Source organism: Vidua chalybeata, chromosome 6 (genome assembly GCF_026979565.1).
Source record: "Vidua chalybeata isolate OUT-0048 chromosome 6, bVidCha1 merged haplotype, whole genome shotgun sequence".
Lineage (NCBI taxonomy): Eukaryota > Metazoa > Chordata > Aves > Passeriformes > Viduidae > Vidua > Vidua chalybeata.
Genome location: NC_071535.1, coordinates 16,202,833 through 16,226,940, shown reverse-complemented (window position 1 = coordinate 16,226,940; position 24,108 = coordinate 16,202,833). Strand labels below are relative to the sequence as shown.

The 24,108-nt window shown below is 40.6% G+C and overlaps 1 protein-coding gene across 6 annotated transcripts in view; it reads right to left on the bottom strand.

Moving 5' to 3' along the window:
- TC2N (tandem C2 domains, nuclear) overlaps window positions 1-21,994 on the bottom strand; it is a 40,727-nt gene extending 18,733 nt beyond the window's left edge. For 3 of the 6 annotated variants that reach the window (XR_008431673.1, XR_008431672.1, XM_053946828.1), the window contains exons 1-7: window positions 21,776-21,863; window positions 8,446-8,572; window positions 7,565-7,798; window positions 4,144-4,308; window positions 2,293-2,384; window positions 1,606-1,681; window positions 350-450 (exon numbers count right to left, since the gene is read on the bottom strand). Coding sequence is in view for 4 of the 6 variants with exons in the window: in XM_053946828.1 (XP_053802803.1) it covers window positions 350-450; window positions 1,606-1,681; window positions 2,293-2,384; window positions 4,144-4,308; window positions 7,565-7,798; window positions 8,446-8,512 (735 nt within the window). In the remaining 2 variants the exon portion in view is untranslated. Of the gene's footprint in view, window positions 1-349; window positions 451-1,605; window positions 1,682-2,292; window positions 2,385-4,143; window positions 4,309-7,564; window positions 7,799-8,445; window positions 8,573-21,775; window positions 21,864-21,931 lie in introns of those variants that run through there. The other 3 variants (XM_053946829.1, XM_053946830.1, XM_053946831.1) reach the window with 3 other exon arrangements.
- Window positions 21,995-24,108: the final 2,114 nt, after the last annotated feature.

The following is a 24,108-nucleotide window of genomic DNA, read 5'->3' as shown; positions in this document are numbered from 1 at the left end:
GCTCGGCTTTCTAATATGTGCTGAATAGTTCCTCACTTCACAACTGGAACATATGTTAACATATGTGTAGCAACATAAGGAGATATATACTATTTCTTCTTATTGACTGCAGCGGAACAGAGATTGCAACAGAAAAAATATTAAAGGAGAGAAAGGTGCTTTGAAATCTAGTATTACATTTGACGAACTTTGTTTATATTAACATTTACAAATAATTTTATTTTTTCCTAAAAGTATTCATTGAAGTAACATAGAGACAAATTTTATGGCAATGACCATTAAGTATAGTAGAATAGTCATTGGTTATTGAATAGTCATTATTTGAATAATAATCAACTTATTTGCTTACATGTAAAACTGTGATCCAAATCTGTTCTACAGAAGAAATATAACACAACTTCACATTCAGTCTTCCAAAGTCTCGTTCATCACCTGATAATGTAATAGTATCTATGGAAGAAAGCAAATTAATATTTTTAGAAGTAATGCAGTATCTTAAAAGTTCACTCCAGAAATAAAGGAACTCATTAATAGGTGGACTGCTTATCTTCACAAACTTCTCTCAAAATAAGTTTGAAATATTTTAACACCTACATTTCAAGGACAAAATATCCACCAAGTCCAGTAACCTGATCTTCTGCATGGCTAAAAGCCTTCACATTTCATGGAATAGAATAATGTAATCATAGAATACCCTAAGTTGGAAGGGACCTTTAAGGATCATAGAAGTCCAACTTCTGGCCCTGCACAGGAGACCACACCAAGAATCACACCATGTGCCTGGGTTATCTCTACTGAATTTAATAACTTGTGTTAACTCAAACAACTTTTAGAAATAAAAAAAGCATGTGCCTGGATACATCCAGAACACATTTATATCCTATCACTCCCCTTAATCTCTTTCAGTGTTAAGTTTATAAATTGGTCTCTTCTTTCTCAAATTTCAGTTCCAGTCTAGTAAACATTTTACTATTATGCTGTCTCCAAGTCAGAAGAGCCATTTAATATCCAGCATTTCTCTGTTATGACTGGAACCAGGTCATTGCCTCAGTCTTCTTGTAGAAGGAGACTGGGTCAAACTTTGACTTATAGCAGGGTGACTTTTGTGGGGACTTGATTAATTTTTGGGGGTTTATTTTGTTGTATCTCCACTTCTTCAGCATTCATTCATAAATAGGATACTGGGTTTGCATGCAATATTCTTGCCTAATTACCACTGTAATATGGGTATTGGATTCCAGGCACTTCACACAGAGAAATACTGATACATGAAAAAGGACTAGACCCAGGACCTAGTGCTGCATTCTATCCTAACAAGGTATCTGCTATTTCTTAGTTCACTTGGGTAGAAAATCCAAGTATGACCTTCTCAAAAGCATGAGAACTTCTCAAAGTCTCATTTGCTCAATCTCCAAACAACAGGACAGAGCAAGTCCAAAACTCTTAATTTCAAATTGCCAAGTCATCTCTAGCTGACCTGCTAGTCAGATTCATCTCAAAAAAACCCCAAACCAAACAAAAACATCAACAGCAGAGTAGAAACAGCTTAATGTTTCATGTGCAAAGGGAAACATTTCATTTCAAGGTAAACAAACAAAACATTACCCAGACTCCTGTTACTGCCTTGCGAATCCTTCCTGGAGGAGGAACTGCTAGGTACACTGGAGACTGAATCATATCTCTGGGGACAGGAAAAAAGGAATCGCTTAATTCAGAGCAACAGATGCAAAACCCAGAGATTATACCATCAGACAAGAGATGATGAAAACTAAATACTCCATTTCAAATAATTGCCTCATTCCTTACTAGTTTCTTGATCCAGCAGCATGCAATTACTGTTTCGATGCAACAAGCTAATAGAAGACCCATCTGACCAGCAGACATTTTTTTTTGCTCATGAATAGATACACAAGTTCATTGCTATGTAAGACATGATTATTATAGAAGAAATAAATAAACACAGTGTTTTGTGTCAATGGAAACTTCCACTGTTCCACTTTCAACTGATGGGAGAAACCACAAGATGATGAACCATGACATGCTGTCTGTCCTGTCCTGCCTAACAGCCTACTTGGGTTTCTCAACAGCCTCGCTGGGCTAGAACAGCAAATGTCAGAGGAGACACCAGGAAAAAGCCTCTTGAAGTTGGTCAAGATGTTGAAATTTTCCCTCCAGTCCTCCCAGTGTACAGTGCAATGCCCTCCAGTGTTTACTTTGGAAACAATGCAGTGGGAACAGATATACTGAGTAAGCTGAGTTTTCAGTGTGACCTTGGCTACAAGGGGAACTCACCTTCATATATCGGTGAGGTGGGCTCCTGAGATCAAACATCGAACGACTTACATCAAGGGATCCAGGCAAAGCACTGGGTCTTAAATCACTAACTAACAAGACAAAAAGAACAATAAAAATCATGTTAGCACCACTGCTAGGGCAAAAACCTAAGTAAGAATAACTTTCACAAACTGCTGGAAATTATCTGTTCAATTCTATAGATTACAAAATGACCAAAATGGTTTAAAGATAGTATGATTTGCTGTTATCTAGTAATGTTTTCCAGGAACATGGGGATGGGGCAGGAGTAAAGAGATGATGTCTTCTTCAAAAAATTAAATTTTTAATGAAAAAAAACCTCAATTTTTAGATAGAAAGCCATAAAATATAAAAAAGCAGAAAGATTTTAATAATAAAAATATGTTGTTTACCAATAATAAGTAGATTTTCAGAAAATCATTAATGAATTTACTTTTCAGTTTGTGTGGAGTTTTTTTTTTTTTTTTTTAGGATGAAGAGAAGGGGCTTCACATTAAAATTCAAGAAATTAATTTTTGTACCTTCCAAATAAACACATTCTGTAGTTCTAAACCCACACACATGAAAAATATCACAGCATTTGCTGTGACAAACTAGGTTTAGACTTTTGTTTAAATAGTTTATAGATGCATGAAGTTAAGTTCTGAAACAGCTGTCAAAAAACTCTGGAGGAAAAACTTTAGAACTGTACTGTAGACACACTAGAAAAACCTTTCTTGTGTTTAAACTTTCTAAGACAAAACTAGTAAAGTGTTCACTTAGCTTGAGAAAAAATGGAAAAAGAGATGATGAACTGAAGGGAAGATGGTCAAGACAGTTTAATAAAACCCATTTGGCTCCCACCACAGGTGCTTACAAAGCCTGGTAAAACCATATGTGTAAAAGGCTGCTAAATTTCTACTTGTGTTTTTTTCTCTTAAAAATATATATATGGAATAGTCTTTTCATGTAGTCTCTTTGGTGATTCAGAATTCTTTTAAAACAGAACACAGACTGAGACATTTTCCCCCAGCTGAAAATAAGAATGCTATACCAGTCTAACTAAAACACCTTTAAAAATGCAAGCTGTTGCCAGCTTCCGATTTCATGGAGAGCGTGTGCCTTTCCTGGAGTGTTGGAGTTTTCTGAATGCATTTGCCTTAGCAATCACAAGCAACAGCTAGTCATTTACTTCAGTCTGAACAGCATTCACTCCAGGATACATACACCAATGAACAGCACAGAAGACAATTTTTACCTAGGTAGCCAAATGCTTTCTATCTAAACTTTTACTATCTCACAGCCCTCCCTCATTCTTACACACTGAGAAGTGGGGACATTGCTGTAGCTTCAAAAGCAAACTACAAAAAAAGTCGTCATATAGCATCATGCTCCATTTTGCACCTGTTCTTATCATCTGCTCCTGAATGCTTCTTGGTGCTTGCTCCTCTCCCCATATATGTACTGCTCAGACACCCTCCTACTCAACATACTGCCTGGCTTCCTTTTTCCATCTCCCTTACTCCTCTTTCTGGTAGCTGAAATCTCCAGTACTGCATCCTGGTTCTGGATCAGAGGCAGCTATGGTATCTTGCTTTGCTAATTTCTCTAACTGCATGCAAACCTTGTTAAGTCCCTAAAAGACAAAAAGTAACAGTGCAGCTGAAAAAGAAGCAGAGCTGGCTCTGTGGATTGATTCACTGACACCAGTGAGTGTCAGTAGCACACCAACGAGCTTGGGAACTGCAATAACCAAACAAGTCTCCTGTAGACTAATGGCTTTTACTCCTCTTGCCTATAAACCCTCAAAAAGGGAGGAAGACAGAGAAGCAAGGGTGTGGTCCTTCTCACCTGATCCATACAATTTCCTACTATTTGATTTTGCTTGGAAGCGCCTGATGAGATCTGGTGAAACCCGATGCTCCAGGTAGAAGGGGTTGTACACGTCACAGCCAGGCCACTGGTACGCGCCGTGCAGCTCTGCCTTCCGCTCACCAAACGAGGCTCTGGCTGACTCTGTGGAGCACAATAAACATCAAATGCAAGAGTTTCAGACATAACACATGCTGCCTGGTTTCATAAGGCAGGCAGAGTGCCTCCAGGGCAAAGGACAAAATATTTCAGTATTATCTACTTTGGGTAAAGGGGAAAAAAAAGAAAAAGAAAACACACATTCACATTATGTCAGGTGTCCACAGTGTGTGAGCAAAAACTGGAATGAAATTTGCCATAAAAAACTATGCATACCCTCTTTTGGGGTTTTGCAGTAAGTGCCTAAGTAGTTAAATACAGAAAGCTCCAAAGACAGACAGCAAGACAGAAGTTAACAGGAAAAGTAGCACTCTGTGTACAGAAAACCTCCAAGTTATTTAGTTACCCACCCCCAGCATATTCTTACTGAACTAATGGACCCCCAGACCTTCAGGAAGACCTTGTATGGAAAGATAATGCAGCTTGTGAGTGCAGTCTCCTTATCTACTTTCCATGGCAAGTCTGTCCATGGTAAAATCACTGGTCCAAAATTACTTGAATTGTTGGCTGAGGCATTAGTAGACATATCTGAGACTGCTTGAATCCCAGCCCTTTACTCAGCCCAATTTCAGAAAAAACATGTATGCCTTGGTCAGCAAAAGAGTAAAGAACATTGCTGTAGTGTTCTTTACTGTCTGGACTGAAAAGAAGCCAGATGTAACAGCACATTAGAGAATGGGATGACCTGGATTCTGCCATACTCTGATACTTCCTTCCTTCTCTTCACCTCCCTGGACTTCAATCTATCTCTTAAAAAGGTCTTTACCCCAGCGCCTTCAGTTCTGCAGGTGTCTTGCACCATAAGAGGCAAACTACCACTGCTCAAGAGTCCTCTCCCGCATGTGTTAGTAAAGAAAAAAACTAAAACACTGAGATGGAACATGGACAGTGATAAAGCAAGAACTCAAGCAAAATGGGCTTGAGTATCATGTAAATCAGGATAAATACGAAAAGTGAGGCCACAAAGAATTGCTACACAGCAGATGATGGAAAATCCAGTGTTCCAGACCAGGAGCACTTCTTCCTGCTAGCTTACTTCTGTGAGAGCATGAGACACACTGCAGTAAGCACGAGAGAAACGCTGCCAGAGCTTAATTGCTTTCAGAAGGGTTGCCAAGAGCTAACACTGAGCATGTCCTGTTTCACTGAAGGAAAATGGCCAGATATGCACAGAAAATGGTGAGGAACTGAGAGCAGGACTTGTACTTCTACAGATATTTAACAACGGTCTAAGAAAAACGTACTCTAAATTCATTTTTTGAGTATGCTGGTCCTTTGGCTAATGTGAAAAAAGAATGACAGCACACTTCACTCTATTTAGTAAATCTCCCTAAAATGTAAACACTGCATTTTTAAGCACAACTTTATACAGCTTAAAGCTGTACTTTAAAAATTAGTATTTGTATTTGGAAAGAGAAAGTTGCCTACTTGACAAAAGAGTCACTTTTCAAATATTTGTTCAAAAATTTAAAATATTTGCTTAAGAGACTCAATTATGAAGAGTCAGATCATCCTGCCAGAAGATCTAAGAGCTTGTAGCCTAAAGGACCACATCAGGTCCCTCAGAAATTATCAGGAAGCAGAATTCTTAACATAGACAAAGTCACTGACTGTTAAGATTGTGTAAGAACAGTATGAACAAGGAAAACATTCATCTAAAGGCTGTCAGACACAACTTCCTTCTCTCTGGAGAACATCCATGCCTCAGAGTCCCTGATGAACTTCTCTTGAGGATGAGATTAGACTAAGCAAGGCAGAGCCTAAACCTAGACCCAGTAAGAAAGGGGATAACCAGGAGCATGTCCTGCTTTTCCATAGCTTATCCAACTATGGACCTACAAGAACTAGCTACTGAAATAGCAGGCAGCTGGGGAGATCAGGCTCAGAGATGAGGGGCCTCACAGGTTCTACCTCCAACTCTTCAGTTGCCTGTTAATGGCTGCTGACATGCCAAATGAAGCCCACTAGAAGATGGGAAACAGAATGGCCAGTCTGTACTGAACAGCTCTGCTAGGCTGCTTAGTCTGGCTATGGTGCCAGTGGTACATGCAGCAGTGGGTGGGGAAGAAGTTTGGTAATCGCCCTGCAGGAGCACGAAAGAAACAACAGCAGGGACCTAGGGAGGAGAAGAGGGAAGGGTGGGAATAAAAAACAAAAAAGTTAGGTAGCACTGCATTAGTTGTTATGCAACATATGATTGATTTCTTTCAGTTATTAGGCTTTTCACCTTCAGAAAGGAAATAAAGTCACACGGGACTAAGAACATACTACCAGCTTATCACATCCTTGAAGCAAAGTAATCCTAGAGAAAACAACTGCTCAGGTATGTCTCCATGCCAAAATTTTCCCTTACCTAATTCTATGCATCTCCTGGCAGGACTAAAAGCCTAACAATAGCATATGCTCTATAACTCACTTTTTAAATGCCACTGTGAATAAATTGCATGTACCTCAATTTGGCAGTTTGATTATGGGAGTAACAGGATGAAGTACAAGATTGTTGTGAAGCAGAAAAGAAATAGTATCATATGAAACCTCATAACAGGGGATCTGTGCCCCCTGGCCTCCCAAAAAACAGCAAAAAAAGCAGAAAAGAGACAAAAAATTCTGCCAGATAGTAGCACCTGTCATCTATTGGCAGAATTTGTAAAGAAAGATGTGTTAGTATGTTAAAACATACCAGAATATTAACCATGAAAGCCAGAACACCGTCCTTCTTTTACCTGAGAGACATGGATGCTGGGGATATGTTAGGTCTTTCCCTGTCTCCAATAAACTCAATAAATTCTTTCTAAAGATTCCATTTCTTTTAAGCATCTTCCATTACTTTTGAGTATAAGCACTGGTGTGCAATTGCCCCACTCAGTTTTGTTCATACATCACAGAGATTCACAGTTGGGTGACATACTTCCCAAAACCTCTCTGGGTGTCCAGAGAGAAAAGAAACAAGCTCCCCATTCTCCCCGGGGACATGGTCACAGCAGCAGCCTGACAGAGTTTAAGTGCTTGGACAATGCTCTCAGGCACATGCTGTGACTCATGGGGTGTCCTGTGCAGGGCCAGGAGTTGGACTCGATAATCCTTGTGTGTCCCTTCCAATTCAGCATAATCTATGATTCTTTGAAACAAGACCAGGCTTCTAGCAAAGTTCTGGAAACATGTTTTCAGTAGGAATACTTAACAATGTTCAAGGTGCAGCAGAAGCTAAACAACACTTTCAGCAATACTGTCTGTATTTTACCTTTAATCCCTCCAGCATGTGACATACTGGGAAGGTTCTTTGGCTGTACATAAGCCAGTTTGAATGGAGGGACCACAAATGGTACCTCCTGACCATCCAGGGGTAGTTTGGAAAGCAAATAATCTTCAGAACAGCCAACTTGACGCTTCACTGACACAGAAGACAATGGAGGCTGCTCTACAATAGTTGGCTTGCTTGCAGCTACTGCTTCAGATTCCTGCACCATGGAAACTGCTAAAAATAAAGAGCAAGACAGACGGTACACATGTGCGTTAATTTTTGAACAATGCTACCAACAGATCTCTTTCATTTAATAGTATCTCTGCTTGATACATTACTTAACAGCTGCTAGTAGCATTCAGGACTAGCACCAGGAAAAGATATTCATCCTCCTGACACCTGTACTGATCCAAACTCTTTGTTGCCCAAGCTTCTGTATTTATAGCTACCTTCTTCTTAAGTGAATTTGCACAAGAGCTACACTTGTATCATGGATGAGTTCTTCAAACAAATAAGACACCAAAGAAAATCCTAACAGAGTTAAAAATACCCAGAGTTAAAAAAAAAAAAAAAAAAAAAAGCATTCAAATTCTGAGAGTTTGAAAGATACAAGACCTTTACACAACCTTGGGTAAAAAAGCTGGCTTTTTTGGACAGTATTCTAGACTGCAAAGAGCAGACTTCAGACAACTGTTATTTCTCAGTTCCAATTCATAATACTAACAAGCATGGGTTCAATCTCCAAGTGGAGGTATGGAAAGAATTTTGGATGTTGTAAGAGAAATGAAGTTTATCAGGGTAACACAGTCATTCTATTAATGGGAAATCTCATCACTAATGCAGCAAAACTTTTGTTAAACCCTCATTATGTCAGAACTCACGATCATTTTTTTCCTTGTCCATGCAGAAACACAATTTACAGCAGGTTTTTATACATTCTGTTGCCATTGTTTTCAGTGTTATAATTTAGAGGGAACCTCAATCAGCGATCCAATGCAGCTATCAGACCTGAAAAACACAATAAAACAAACCATAGTAGATGGGAGTAAGTAAAATCAGAATGCAGTATTATCAGCTATTTAATATGCAGTTGCTTTTTTGTACACAGTCCCAGGATCAATCAGAAAGTTACTTCAGTCATAAAAGGATCAGAGCCATCAGATTTTCTCTCACTGAGAAAAATCACTTTTATATAAAAGCACAAGGAAAGAGATCGTTTTAACATATGGCAATCAAATACTTCCAGTGATCCACCCAGACAGGTCCCTGTCTTTTGGGAACACTAAAATTCTCCTCATATTTGTGTGTGCCACTGGGCTTTGGAGTTTACTCAGCTTTACAACTGTTTTGACATGGTATTGTCAAGCCATTTGCAAGATGTGTTTTTAATTCTGTTTCCCTTGTTCATGTTTCTCCTATCCTCTTTCACTCCCCTATTATTTTCACATACATCTATACATGTTTACATTTTTCACTCGACATATTCCATACTTTTAACTTGAAAACAGGCTTTATGAATGATGCCAAAATTGCCTTCTTTGAGAAGCTACTGCTTTCTCATAATTGTATACACATGAAACTGAAGACCTGGTTTATTATATAATTGTTTGCTGTGCACACAAAAATAAAGCACGCTGACTATCAGCAAAATAAGAGGCATGTAATCTACAAAAGAATGAGAACAAGTCTCTAACAGCTGGTTAACATTATAGGAACTTTATGACAATGCTAACTGGCCTCATTTAAATGTCTTTATTCATATCCTTATGTTCTCTTTTTAGAGAGACACAGACAGCTGCGCTGCCTCCTGTCCAAAACTTCAGCTAAGTCTAGTCCTTTTACATCCACCTAAAGTATGCAAGGTTCTTAGGAGAACATACCCAAGACACAATTCTAACTTGAAGATTAGAAGACACCAAACAGAACATGAACATAGGTTGAAGGGATGAGGAAGACAGCAAGTAAGACAGATGGGAAAACATGGAGAAAATATGCAGTTTTACCAAAAAATGAAAAATGGATATGTTTGCTTAGTTACTTCAATTGCAAGAAATTTCTGAAAGCATCTGTGCTCCAACACAGAAACCGTTCATTCCCACTGTAGCTTAAACAGTGCCATAATTTTCTTCATATAGTCAAAGACAATTGGAGAATCACACAAAGTCTATGGAAATAACTGTAATATCCTCCAAATTTTTCTTGCATTAAAAGCCCCTCAAATTCTGTAGATGTTAGGTGGAGATACTAAGCTATGGACACTTCCTCTAACTCAAACACAATTACTTTGCACAGAATCCCTCTCTCAGTACTTGCCTTCATCTTAAAATTGCCCATGAGTGTGAGTACAGCAAGAGACCTGCATCAAAAATCTTCAGAGGCAATGCCACCAGCTCCAGAACCTGCTCTGCATCTTTACAGAAGCATGAAAGGAGTCATGAGAGTTTCTCATTAAATTTTCCATGGTTCTAATGACCAGATTATTAATGACCACTGTTGCTCCTCCCTTGGAGGCATACTCATGATAGCCAAGGCTGCTAATTTACTTTGGGTTCCTTTGCAGTGATTTTCCTTCCCAGCTGTTATCAGTACACAGCTGGAGTTAATATGCTTCACTCTTGTTCACCATGTTTAAACTGGACTGAAACAGCTGCTCTGTTTGCTCTAAGCTTTGCAACAATGGTATCTAAGCTTCAGTGGCAGTTTGCACAGGCAAAACAGACTTTTATCTCAAAATGTCCAGATAGAATTTATTCTCTACTGCTGGTGAAGAAAACAAAATGTTAGTATTGCCCTACTTTCTAACTACATAAAGTAGAAAAATTCATTTTTCTGCATCAGAGAAAATTCAATTCATGGAAGGGAATTGTTCAGCTGGAACAATTAATTGAGCCAATAAACAAGTGGAAATCACCTGTCACAAGCAGCTACCTTTCCTTCACAGGGGTGAATGCCTTACCTAGAAAGAAAGAGCTTCCTATGGGTATTCAGGATTTAAAAGTCATAATGCAGTTCTACAACTCCTGTTCTTCTATAATTTAAAAAGACCATGTTTTTCACAGTAATTGCTAGTCAGCTGTGATAGTCTTTAACTATCACACTGTCTTTAACATTTTTCCCCATTTATCAATATGCAAATGTTCATACATTTTTCTTCTATCTAAAGACAAATATAAAGCAATTCATTACTGCCTACTGTAAAGAAGAGTTAGGATTACAGATTGTTCTTTAGCAATAGGCAAGGCAATATCAATAGTGAATGCCAAAGTATATAGACACACATCTTAGAGCCTCCATTTCAGTTTTAGCTTAATTATAGGAGTTTGAGAAGAAAGTTCCATGACTAAGAGACTAGAACACTGTTTACACTTCTTTAAGCTTACAAATGTAATGGGTTCAGTGACAAACCTTGCACTTGGGTCCCTAGACTTACACCACAGCCATGTTAAAAAAAAAAAGACTGCATTTGCTGAGGGAAAGGCCATTTAGACACAGCACTCTCTCATTCTGCTTAGAGCACTTCATGGAATCAATAACATGGATGGTCTCAATTACTTTTGAAAGCTTTAATTCACTAAATTAAACTACCATGATAAATATTGGGTTTTTTTTTTTTTGCTTGTTTGTTTGTTTTTTTTTGTTTGAGCAATCCTGGCAGTAAATTAGAGGGCTTGGCTCCCACTTAATATATTTTCTTTATCTATATTTTCCAAGCTGCCTACAGTTATTTATACAACTTTCACTGCATGCAAAAGTTTTCTCTTAACCGTGTGGGGGAGAAAGAAATTTAACAGGTTCTGTTGTATATTTTAGTAACTGAAAATAAACAAAAGCATTGTAGAAGATTAAGCAAGTATTTAATGATCTTGACAGAAGTTGACATTTCTATCAAAAGTTAAACTTATCCCACATGCCAGATCCTTTTGCTGGTGTTGGCTACCCAAAAATCCTCAGTATACAATTTAACATGGTTAAAAGTTTGTACTAACATGAATTTATCTGGGAATATATTTATGAAATAAACCATGACCGTAGAGACTTTTGTAAGGTGCACCACCAATCCCAAAGAAGTACTGACTTCCCAGCAATGCCATCCATTTTAACAAGAAGTTAAGATTCCTTGACACTATCTCTACTTTTTGAAGTCAGTTTTTGTTAGGCAATATGCACATAGCAAGGACATCCTCATTTTTTGTGATTCTAGACTGACAAAAGGATGGGGGAAAAGAGAATTTGCCCTCATTTTCTGACAAATGAACAAAGAGAAATCAATTTGCAGAGGAGGGAACTGAACCCAGTTTGTCACTCGTCTGTCAAATTCTCTCTTTCTTGGTGTTTTTCACCAAATTCAGTAAGCCATTTCATTTCTTTCTTCCCAGTATCAAGCAAAGTAAGATAAGCAAATGCAACTCAGCAAATGCAACTCAGCAAGTGTACTTCCACACTATGTCAAAAAGAGAGACAACCTTATTAGAACATCCTGGAAACAGCAGTTTCAAACCTAACCACACACATACACTGAGCCTAGAGAATTACAATAACTATTATTTTAATGGGTTTAGATGGAAAACATAAATTATCTTAATGATTTCCAGATTCCTCTGATAGAAATTTTGACTGAGCTAAAATCAGATAAACAGAGTATCAAAAACTTTAGTTCCAAATGCCTCCAGAACAATTACAAGACAGAAATGTTTGGAGAAGAAAGTAAATATTTTCAACAACTCATTAAATAAAAAGAACATGATAGAAAATGGGTGATTGCAATATTAAATATTAAAAGCTGAAAGCAGTCTGAAAAGAAATGTCAGGTCTTTACTGCCCTATGAGGAAAGGGTGTTTTGCAACAAGACTGCAGGTTGCCAGTGAATTTTACTGCATTTAGTCACAGCTCTGCTCCATAGGAGTTGAACAGGTAACACATTTATAACTACACAATAGAAACAAAGGTGAAATAGCTGTTCTCAAACAGGGAAAGCTGGCTAAGCCAGTGGTTTCAAACATTTTGAGTTATATTGCCAGTCATAAATGTCTATAACACATTCTCAGATCTGCATTTTAGAAACAGCACAGCAAAATTCTAGTAGCAGTAAGTTCTCACAGAGCAGGATGTGTAAAACAAAATAGCTGGAAATAGGGATTATCAGTTGTTATAAAGCATTTGGGACAGATCTTCGAATGACGTAAGCATCTACAACTCCAGGAGACCCAGAGGAGCCAGGACACTGCAATACATGAGGATCTGTCCTCTGGAGAAAGTCAGCTCAAGCTTGCTAGTTCACACCTCAGCCAAACACCTCATTTATGATACCTCTTCTGCTACCTGTTTATGCTGCCCTATGACTTTCTGCCTTTTGGATCCAGAAGATGCAGTCAGACCCAGTCATATCAATCCTTCAGAGAGCATAACAGTACCAGCTCAGGTCTCCAGATGTTTTACAGAAGCACAGTGCAGCAAAAGCTGCTTCTGATGCAGGTCAGATGGATTATCTTTTGATGGTGCAGATGCTGCTCAAGGCTTAACTTCCACAGCCAGCTGTTTTGTGGTTTTGCTTCTGGGGGAGAGTGTCTGGGAGCTGTGCACCCTTCTCAGCACAGCTCTTCAGCTGAAGAGAGGTGGCTGATGGCCACCATGTCTCAAAACTGGCCAACCCTAGTAAAACAGCCTAAATGGTTTTGAGACATTTGCCTCCAGGTACTTTACTACTACAGCAGCAAGGACAGCACATGTACCCACACACACTTACCAAAAACATAAAGCTCACAGTTTAAAAAAAAACCAAACAAACACTGTTTTTTTTGGGGACTGTAGGTAGGTCTGATTTGTAGTGCCCACACAGGAGAGACAGGTACTTCAAGTGGGCCTGAGCATGTGAAAAGAGAGGACACAGCTTTCATTCCTATTCATTATAAACTTCAGCAGTAGCAGGATGTCTGCAGGAATTATAAAAAAAGGAAACAAAAAATGTCATGCCAACACACACCTACCAGGTGCATGATAAGAAGCTCCTTTCTATACCTATTTCTGGAAGAAGCCCACAACAGAGATATATGCAGTAACTAGTGGGTGGGTGTGTGCATACATACACCCTCCTTCTCTGCTTGTAGCCACAACTCTTGGAAGAGCACGAAAGCTCTGGAAATTTGCATGCAGAGATTATTCCACTTCTTCTGCCTTCTAAGGAAATTAAGATAATATGAGGCTTTCTCTTTTTTTTTTGTGACCGGAAAAAAAAGGGATTTCACCCTGAAAGCAGCGGATCACAGAGAAGATGCTGAAATAACACAACAGAAAGAGAGATGTTATGAGGCTTTTGAAGGACACAACCAGAAAGACATTCTTGTGAGAGACATCTTACAAACAGTTCAACAGAAACATAATGAAGAGATGCAAAACTCTCCCAGTCCAGTAAATGAGGACCATGCATCATTAACCTAGTTTAGCTGATGGAGATTTTATGACAGACCATTGCACAGCCTGCCTTGGGCAAAGAGGCTCCCAGTGTTGTTTAAGCAGTTATGCAGTTGAATCAGGTACAGAAATAGATGGTAAAGTCACACTCCATGATGCAAACAAACCACCAACTGCCCAGGCTCAGGAAGCATCTTCCCACACTGGTAAATGTGTGGACTGCACAGCAGCCCATCAGGGGAAGTTTGACATGTTCCTCTCACTGATCACAAAAACAGGAAACTGAACGGAACAGATCATGGGTCTGAACTGCCACAGTCCTCTGCTGCACCCTCCTCTCATTCACTTACAGTTTGCTAAAGCAGAGTTTTTCTTTTGAAGACCAGAAAGCCCATTATGAGCCCTTGTCCTACTCCCCTCAGCTTCTGATACCACTGGATTTCAACAAGTTATGCCTGCACTACACTCAGCAACTTAAGCAAAAAGACATGTTCTTATTTCAGAAAATATGACAATAACTAATTTCCTTCGCTATTAATATTTTAGCTCTTATCTCCAGGAACTATCCACCTCAGACTCAACAATATCACAAGAAAATCTAAGGTGAGAAAATATTTCATTTAATAACATTTGTAAAGACAAGCTTGCTCTCGCTCTCACAGCACTATATTGACATTCCAAACTACCAGTCCACTATTGGCTCTGCATCCTTCTGACTGTATTTTGAGCAAGTGAAGAAGATGAGGAAGGTGGGAGCCTGCAGAGAGCATCTTCCCACTCCCTTTGGTGACTGCCACAGCATTCAGGTAAGATACTGTTTGCTGGGTTCTCCTACAGGTAACAGTTGCAGGCAAAGTTTAAAACTCTTGTAATCAGCAGGAGTGCTTAATATGTTACTGCTATCAGTCAGGATGTGACAACTCTACAAAAATATTTTTTAACTTCAGCAAGCTTCTTTCGAGGGAAAGAAAAGCACCCCAGACAGCAGTTCTTAGCTTAGGTGTTGTCATAGCAGTAAAAGCAGAACTCACTGTGAGCCCATGAGCTGCTTTGCATCTTCTCCTGCCAATGAGGTCTAGCTCTAATTGTGCCAGGGCAGAAACTTCCCCTGGAGCAGCCACATCTTCCCACATGCACTTCTGAGGGAACATACCGTGTCCCACTCCAGCTTTGCCTTCTCTTTCCAGCTTCTCTGCCCAGACAAAGATGATCTAATGTATGTCTCTCTTTGTGCAGGCCCTGAGCTGAACCCTAAAGATCACTTGTGCAATCTAGCTGTGGTCTCATTCAGCTCAGCAGCTGCTTCTTCCCAGGGCTCCAGCCTGGAGGAAGCCAAATGGCTTTCAGCACATCTGCACACGCAGCCCAGGCACAGAGCACCAGAGTACATCACAAAGAAGAACTAATTGCTCCTGCCTACTTCCCCAAAGAAAAATAAAGCTGAGCAGGTGTGTGTGCTTGAGCTATTGTGCTACAGGAACAACTGCTTCTGCTTTTCAGGCACCCCTTGGAGAAGGGGAACAAACCCTGGCACGAGTACAGGATCCAAAGTTGTCCTTCTGACAGGGGCCCCAGGGACATCCTGCCTCTGGTTTAGCACTACAGCCTTGCACCTGCAGCCCTTAAATGTAAACCTAATGCAATCCTACCCCAGTATGCAAAACATTAATAATATAATTTACAAGTGCCAAAAGAAAAATTTCTTTAAATCGGAACCAGTTTTTCTTGTGTGAGATTTATATTTGGATTAAGAAGGAAACATTATAAATCTATCCCATGACAAAGCTTAAAACTTTGGATTTTAATATGCTGAATCCCCTCTGCTCTGAGCTGTAAAAGTTGATATAATGTTTCTTCCTAATGTTGCATTAGGCAAGTAACCAATTCATCCAATTACTGATCTGACAACACTGTTCCTGTGAACTGAAGATAAATTCACTGACTTGGACAAGAATGTACAATATTGTATGTATTGGGGCAGTAAACAAAAGAATAAATCCATTATGTTGGACTGCAGACATTTCTGGATTCAGATGGAAAACGGCAAAGCAAGAGTTGAAGTGAGGACACCAGAAAAGAAAGCTGAAGAGACTAAAATATCTGTAAAAAAAGAACTTGGCCTTTGATGAGAACATGGAAAGAATTCAACATAAGATAAGTCCTTTGCTCTAAGCAGATTAGAGAAAAATCACAACAATCACCAATTGTTACTTTATAATCTAACTTAAGACTTTATGTATTCTGTGTCAGGTTTTAATCCAATTTTTTCTCTTTCTGCTGTTAATGCCAAGAAGCCATGAAATAGAACTGTCAGCAGTCCTTCTATAGCTCTGATACCAAACAAAATTGGAAACATCTGGATTCATTTTTCAACAAGACAGCCAAGAAGAAGGTATTTTAGGCAAGAGCATCTGCCTGTGGAGTTCCCTAACATGGCTAAATGTGTCTAGTTTTGAAAAGATGGCCCTTGGAAACCAACTCAATGCAACACTGAAAAAAAGCATTAAATGGCATTTGGGATTCCTCAGCTGCTGCCATGACCACAGAGTCATACAGAAAACACATGGATACACATATACCATCCAGACAGCTAATGCAAACAGCTCTTCTTTATATTTGGAGGGAAAAGAAAGAAAAAGAAAAAAAAAAGAAAAAGAAAAAGAAAAAGAAAAAGAAAAAGAAAAAGAAAAAGAAAAAGAAAAAGAAAAAGAAAAAGAAAAAGAAAAAGAAAAAGAAAAAGAAAAAGAAAAAGAAAAAGAAAAAGAAAAAGAAAAAGAAAAAGAAAAAGAAAAAGAAAAAGAGAAAAAAGAAGAAAACCCAAGCAGTTTTGTGTGGAAAAAGAGTTTCATTACTATTAAAACAAGAATTAATTTCTTGTTTTAATTTCTTTACATATACTTGGGCACACACTGCTTTGTTTTAGGTGAAGCAGTTTTTAAATAGGTTTTTTTCACATAATTGTTATCCTGTTTCATGATGAAAACAAAAAACCTGTCAATTATGGAGTTTGCAATAGGTGAGGATTCCCAGTTCTGCTCCATACTGTCACTGTAGAACCGGTTACACAGTGGTGAGAGGAAGCAAACATGCAGGTTGTACAGATAAAAGCTGAAAGACTATGTCTGAGATTAAGAAAGGAAAGTATGAAATGTACTCAAGTACATTTCATATATGAAAACAGGTTAAATGAATGAACCAAGAACAGGAAATGGGAACTGATCTTAAATAATTCAAATCCAAACCAGATTGGGAATATGGCTCTGCAGGGCATGTGTACTGAGCTCAGGAAGCTGCCTAAACACACACTGAAATAAAAGTCCAGAAAGATAGTGTCCTTATAAAGTACAACTATTTATTACTCTTTGCATGAAATCCACCCAGAGCAGGAACCCAGAACTACTGTAACAGCCCCAGCAGTGCCTCTTGGAGAGCTGTACTGGCTGGAGCTGTTGGCAGCTGCCCAGCCAGATGAGTGGTAACCAGGCATTGTGTAACAGAGGCATTTTTCAAGGAGTTTGCACAGACTCGAGGAGAAACAGCAGAAATCAAAACTGTCTCAATTTAATGGCAGTATCTAAGATCCCAATCATTATTGGTCAAATGCTGCTACAACTCTGGGGCATTGTGGTGGGCTCTGCTCCCTTCTGAGAAGACAGAGGTCCTGAGAGCAGAAGTTGGCAGCATGAAGCTACCATTCCCTGTTTTCCCTTAGGACAGAACTGTGTAACAACACAGTGAACAATAGCTATACCATAAATGTATGGGTTTTTAAAAAAATCCTATTGAGTTTAAATCTCACTTCCTAAGAGATTTTGAACCCATGATTTTACACACTGGTGAAAAACTAGATCTGGAATTGCATATACCACTGACTGGAATGAAAGCCAGAGTAATTTAAGCAGATGCTCTGTGTTTTATTAGGGCTTCATGGAAGAAATTTTTTTGCAACTCTGATCACTGCTGAGAAGACAGAGAACCTGAATGGGAAAGTCATAGAAAGTTCCCAATCTAGAGGCCAACAACTCCCTTTTGCAAAAGTAAATCATGGAGAAAGAAAACCCAACAAAACCAACACAGAATTAAAAATGTAAGAATTTCCCCCTACTGTAAAATTAAACTGGTCTTGAGAATGTTTTGTTGTCACTTAGGAGTGCTAAATAACAGAATTTCTCTCAGAAACAGGATACAACTTGCTTTTGTATCAATTCACCACTAACCACAAAGGCACTGCTCAAGTGACTTTTAAACCTTATCCTGACTAACCCTCCTCTCTGCATGGCAGGTGCTTTCCTTATTGGAAGCTGTACAAACACAGTGGACTGACTGCAGGCCTGAACTTTATAGAGAGTTCTGCCACAGTCTCGCATTTCTCCAGCCCCTGACAAGTCCTGGTTAAGGGCTGGGCCATCTCTGGCTACATGACCCACCTGACCCAGCTTCAACAAGCAGGGTGGGCAAAGCCACATCCAGCCCCTCTGCTCAGAGGCATGAGAACTCCGTGGGAGAGAGGAGTTGCATTCCTTCAGGGAGAAGGGCTCCCCCCGCCCCAGCTCTGGTGATGAGGCTGTCCCACCAAAGCCAGGCAGCCTTAGGCTCCCCATGCTTCAGGCAGAGCTCAGGCACTAGAGGTGTGCATTCACACCCCCCTGCAGGGGCTCCAGGGCCCAGAGCCAGGCACCCCTGCCCAGGCTGCAGCACTCTGCACCAGCTAAAATCCAGGCTCCAAAGCATAGGAGATAAATTAATGGAGTGCCATGGAGGTTTCAAAGTCATGGGACATGGGCCTTCTAGAGTGCTTTTTTTTCAAAGCTGGTTTAATTGCCAGAGGAGTATCTCCAGAACTCACTCTTCAGGCCATTGCAGTGACCACAAGGACCCACCAAACATTAACACCCTTCATTTGGGACCTAATTATCTGTTCTCTCCAGTTTAAGTCTGACTATTAGGTCACTGAAAAACAAAGATTCAAAACAAAATCACCAGGGTACAATTTACAGGAAAGATAAGTACCAGATTGACGACATAATTTCTTTTTGGCACTGAATTAGTGCAAACTTCAGCTGCAATGACAGGCAAACAAATACTCATACTAAGCTTAAGACAAGTATCCTCACCAATTCTGCATGGTTTGATGTATTAAGATCATTAAAAAATATAATGGAACACAAAGAAGCTCAAGCGAACCCAGGTTCTGAACCTCTTCCCACATGAGGATTCTCAGTTTAGACGTGAAGATCCATCCTGGCTGCAAAAGGCTATCATCCTAACTTCTCTCTGCATAAGCAATCCTTCTGATTAATTAATCTTGAGCAGCATTACTAATTAGAACGACAACATGGCTTAACTCAGAGACTGGTCTACTTCAAGTCAGAGCTTGCTCTGCCTTTCACTTTAAAGAGATGAGATCTTAAGTTCTCTGCTGACAGAGATTGGGTGTTGTCCTACTTAGATTAGAGAGAACATTTACCAGATTTAAGGTATCTGGGGAGATAGCAATTCAGAGTAAACAAAGCCATTCTATAAAATTAAACAAGAGTCCAAAGAGAGGAGAAATAGGTCAGGATATGCATCACATAAAATTCACTAAATGAAGTAAATAGCACCTTAATCAAGCAAAAAAGTTCAATAAATGTTTCACCAAAGTCAAAGTGTACTGCTGGTATAAGCCACAGCAGATAGGAGAGACAAGATAGGAGGCCTAAGCTAGCCAAAGTTTGGCTTCCTAGTTGAGGCTGTCCTGGTAAGACAGGTCCTCTGGCTCTGCCCACCACACATGGGGGCTGCATCTGCCTGTCCCAAACTTGCTGAAAGGGCTGGCTGCTACTGGGGGGGCTGTTCAGCTCTGCCTTGCCAACAGCTATTCCTGCAGGACCCAGTAAACATGCAGCTGCACAGTGAGCTGGCCCAGCTCACTGATTAGATACAAAATTAAATGACCAAAATAAACAACCTTTTTTTTTTTTTTTCCTTTTAAAAAATAAGTGGTTTTTCAACTCTCCCTGCAAAAGGTGGGGCCAGAATGTAGTGGGGAAAATAGGGGGCCAGAGCAGGACTGCCCGTTTCATAGCCAAGCCACAGCCCTGGGGAGTACATTTAGAGTAACTTACAACTGAAACTAAACCACCCACCTGTAGGATGAACGAGTGAGTGAGCAGGTACTAAACAAGTGACTCAACAAACAAGGAAAACAACTAAGCCTGAGGTTTAGGACAAGAGAAAAAGAGACCAATGCCTAAACTTTTTTCCCAACATTGTAAATTAATAGCCTACACACACATGACTGACTGAACAATCCCACCCACATTCATTCTTTCCACAGCAGAAGAAGAAAGAGGAATTAATCACCTGGGGATCCATCACCTAAATTAAATGCAGGGGAGGGCAGTGGAATTCATGTGGCACCTGTGAAGTCCAACATACCCTCTGGGTGCAACGTTTTTAGTAGGTGTCATTTTTATAAGTATTGGCAAGAATCAAGGGACACTTTAGTAATAAATGTATTCTCCTGAAATTAAGTATTGCTTAACCACATGTATTCTGCAAATATATATTTTAATATTTAGCATACAGTTGGAAAAAGGATGAAAAATGAATCCACTCCTGGATTCAGGATTTATGCCCTAGCCACCGAGTTGTAAGATCACAGCTCACCTAATGAACATTTGTGTACTGAAAGCAAGGTGAAACAGTTTCATAAGTAAGAAGCCAGAGAGCACCAGCCCAGAACAGCACAAAGGTTTATGGGTTTAGCACTCTCTTGAGAAATTAAAGATGCAAAATCAGAACTTGATTCTTCACATGTGTCTAACAGCTATCGAAACAAACTAGAAAGAACAGGATGGGGGGGAAGGCACAGCAGTGTATTCCCTTGCATGGTTTTTAAGTAGTCCTGATTCCCTGATATGGACTCTCCAAGAACTTATCAAGGTACATCTCACTTCTGAATGCCTGGACAGCTTGGACACCCAACTAATCACCACTGTAAAAATTAAAGGCATAAAAACATAAAGCATAAAGCAGCAAACCTCAATGCATTCAGCAAGTATCACTGGGAAAAACCTGAGCCTGCACAGATCAGAGACTGAGGGTTAGGACTGCAAAAGTCCAGCTCCAAGGAGCGGGTGCTCACAGGATCTTTTAGATGGGAAGGCACTGGACAGCTATGGCCCTGTGGACATCCTGAGATCTTGTTATTTTCCTGCACAATTACAGCAGACCGACTGGAAGTGTGCATTGTAGGAACAGTCACAATACCGACCTTTTTGTTCTTATCTAGAGAAATCAAATCCCCATCAAAGGAGAGTTACAAGGCCAGCTTAATTAATGATGGTATTTATTTCAGATTGCTGTTTAACAACCAGAGTGATCCAAAACACCCAGGAATCCAGCTTCATGGTATGGATTCAACAACTGTGAACAGGACAACTTGAAACAGCTTACAATTATACCTGCTGCTTTAGCAGTGCTCTTGGATACAGCATAACTTCAGTAAATATGTGTTTTCTGATGCTAATTTCATCCCACGAAGAGGGAAACTGTCTAGCTATATTCACAACTTCCTTTGGAGTTTTGGCTAAACCACATCTCTAATTACTTGAAGTGTAGATGAAAATGATCTAATTAGCTATTGCTGGCCTGTGACAACACTTAGCTGCTAATTCACACAAAATAGTTGAATTTTAGAAGGCCATTTTCATACAGCAATACCACGTTGAAACTGTTCTAAGTACAATTGAACCTCGGACCTAATTTGTATGAAGATTCAATTCTCCGGTACTTTAAAATAGTTACTACTTTCCTACCTGCCTACATCTCCCAAAGTCGATAGGAATCGCAGAAACTCGGCCGCCTCCGCTGGGGCAGCTCCTGCTCCCCGCGGCCGCTGCTCGCACCTCCCTGCCCTTCCCGCGGCCCCCGGACGGGGATCCTGCCCTGGCCCCCGCTGCCCGGCCCGGTACCTGCTGGGACGGCGCTGCCGGCCCCTCTGCCCGCCGGAGCTGCCGCAGGACGAGGACGGAGCCGGAGCCGCCTGCGCTCTCCCCGCGGCGCTGCCGCTCCTCCCGCGCCTGCGGGCCCCCGCCTGCGCTCGGCAGCCGGGCACGGCCGCCCGCCCGGCCCTCAGGTGCGCTCCCGCAGCGCTGACTCACCGATCGCTATCGCGCAGGGGGAGTTTCCCCGGCGGCTCGGGACTCTCCCGCCTCACCTGAGCTACTCGCTGGGGCAAACTTGCCTCCAAATGGCTGCCAGTAACTCTTCTTTGGCTCTTGCTCGACCGTGACACCTGCGAAGTCGGTCCAGAGCTGCCCCTCGCTTTGCTAGAAGCACAAGCAGGCTTCTGTTTTAGAAGGAAAAAGCGATTTTTCACATTTTACAATGTTCTCAGAAAACGGCATGTCCAGTTGGAATATGGATCCGTGTTAGGCTTCACATGGACACGTGAGAAAGCCCCTGCCACTAGAGTGCATAGTTCATAGGGTAATTTAGGGACCACACACAAGTTGATTAGTGTAGAATTTTCAGCACGAAGTTCTGGTTTGGAAATTTCTTTGCAGGAAGGAAAAGTTCTGTAAGTCTCAAGGTGGTTTCTCCTTGTTTCTAGTTTTTGGTAACTGGAAGTGCTACAATACCCCAGAAGGCAAATATGAGGAAAAGGTGGGGCTGGACTAGTAGGGAAAAGTGTGTATTTCCCCAAAGAAATGCTGTTTACACTCTGAGAACATTTAAATTTCCAGTCATTGAAGTTTTGCACAGTTGTCCTAATAGGTCTTTGATTTAGTGGCTTCCCCATTCACCAAGACTGTATTTTTTTTCTGTTACAATATTTTTCATTTTAAATTTAATAACACCACAGATCTGCTGCTAACTAAGAATTTCATGCCTGTCATCATGCAGTGTAACACAGCCACTTCAAGCTCCAGAGCCACTGTAAGAGGAGAGACACCCTGAGCCAAAAGCACAGACTTATAAATTTTGAGCTGACAAAGCTTCTCTGTTCATCTCTGCACAAAGCCAGTTGCAAGTACTGGTATCACATAGCAGAGAGGCTCCTGCTAATGGAACTCATGAGATTATGCATGGTCACTGTTTTAAAGAAATACCAGTAACCTGGTACGCTTCCAGAATTATCTGAGTCCTCCTGAAGTGCTCATTAATTACACATTTCAAGCCATCTCACTGGATTAATTTGCACAACCAAACAGCTTTATTTTCACTGTTCACAGAAGTGTGTTGTTTAACTACTGATAAGGCCCCGTATGCAGCTTGCTGCTATCAAGTTACCTCGGCATTGTCATGCTCAAAGTTTTTTCGGGCTCTCAGCGACTTCCAGTCCTGCCTGAACATCTCTCCAGCTGTTGGAGTTGCAGTGCAGTAGCAGCCGTCCACTGGGATTGCAGGTTGCCTCTCTGATGAAGGAAAAGACATTAAAACCAGTATTTTTGACTAGGTGGTTAGAGGGAAAAAAAAAAGTTTGCAATATGACCTTCCTTCATCCAGGCAAGACTGTGCCCTGTAATTTGAGAGGGCCTATTAACACATCTCTGTGGCTCTTTTGATGGTTTGGGACACCTTTCAGTTTTTTCAGCTGCTTGATAATTGGGAATTTTGTTTCAATAAGCAAAAAATTCAGCTGTGCATGGTAAGGGATGTGGACAATGTGATCTTGTGTGGATGGGGAGAGCATTATTGTCCTGTGATGTTTTTAGCTGGGATGGAGACAAACCTCCCCCCTTCCTTGAAATATTTTTGCTGCAAACAAACCTAGTCTGAAGATCAGCAGTGAAACCAATTTACCTCTTTTCTTGTCAGCTGCAAATATGATCTTCCTTCCCTGCCAGCCTCCTGGCAGCACCCAGAGTGCTCCATGCTCTGCTGTTTCTTTCTGTAACTAAACCTTGCTTCAGAAAGCTGGTGATGTTCCCTTGCCTCACCGACTCCTGCTGTTGGCTCCTCTCTCCTCTGGTGACCATTCCAGACCTGTCATTGCAACCACTCATCCTCACTCATTCCTGGTTCTTTGCAGCTGCTCTTGCTCCTTGTGCTGCCTCCACTCCAGGCACCCCTGGTACTCAGAGCAAGCTCATAAACTTGGCTGCTTTTGGCTGGCTCTGCCAAACCACAGCACTCTCAGCTCCAG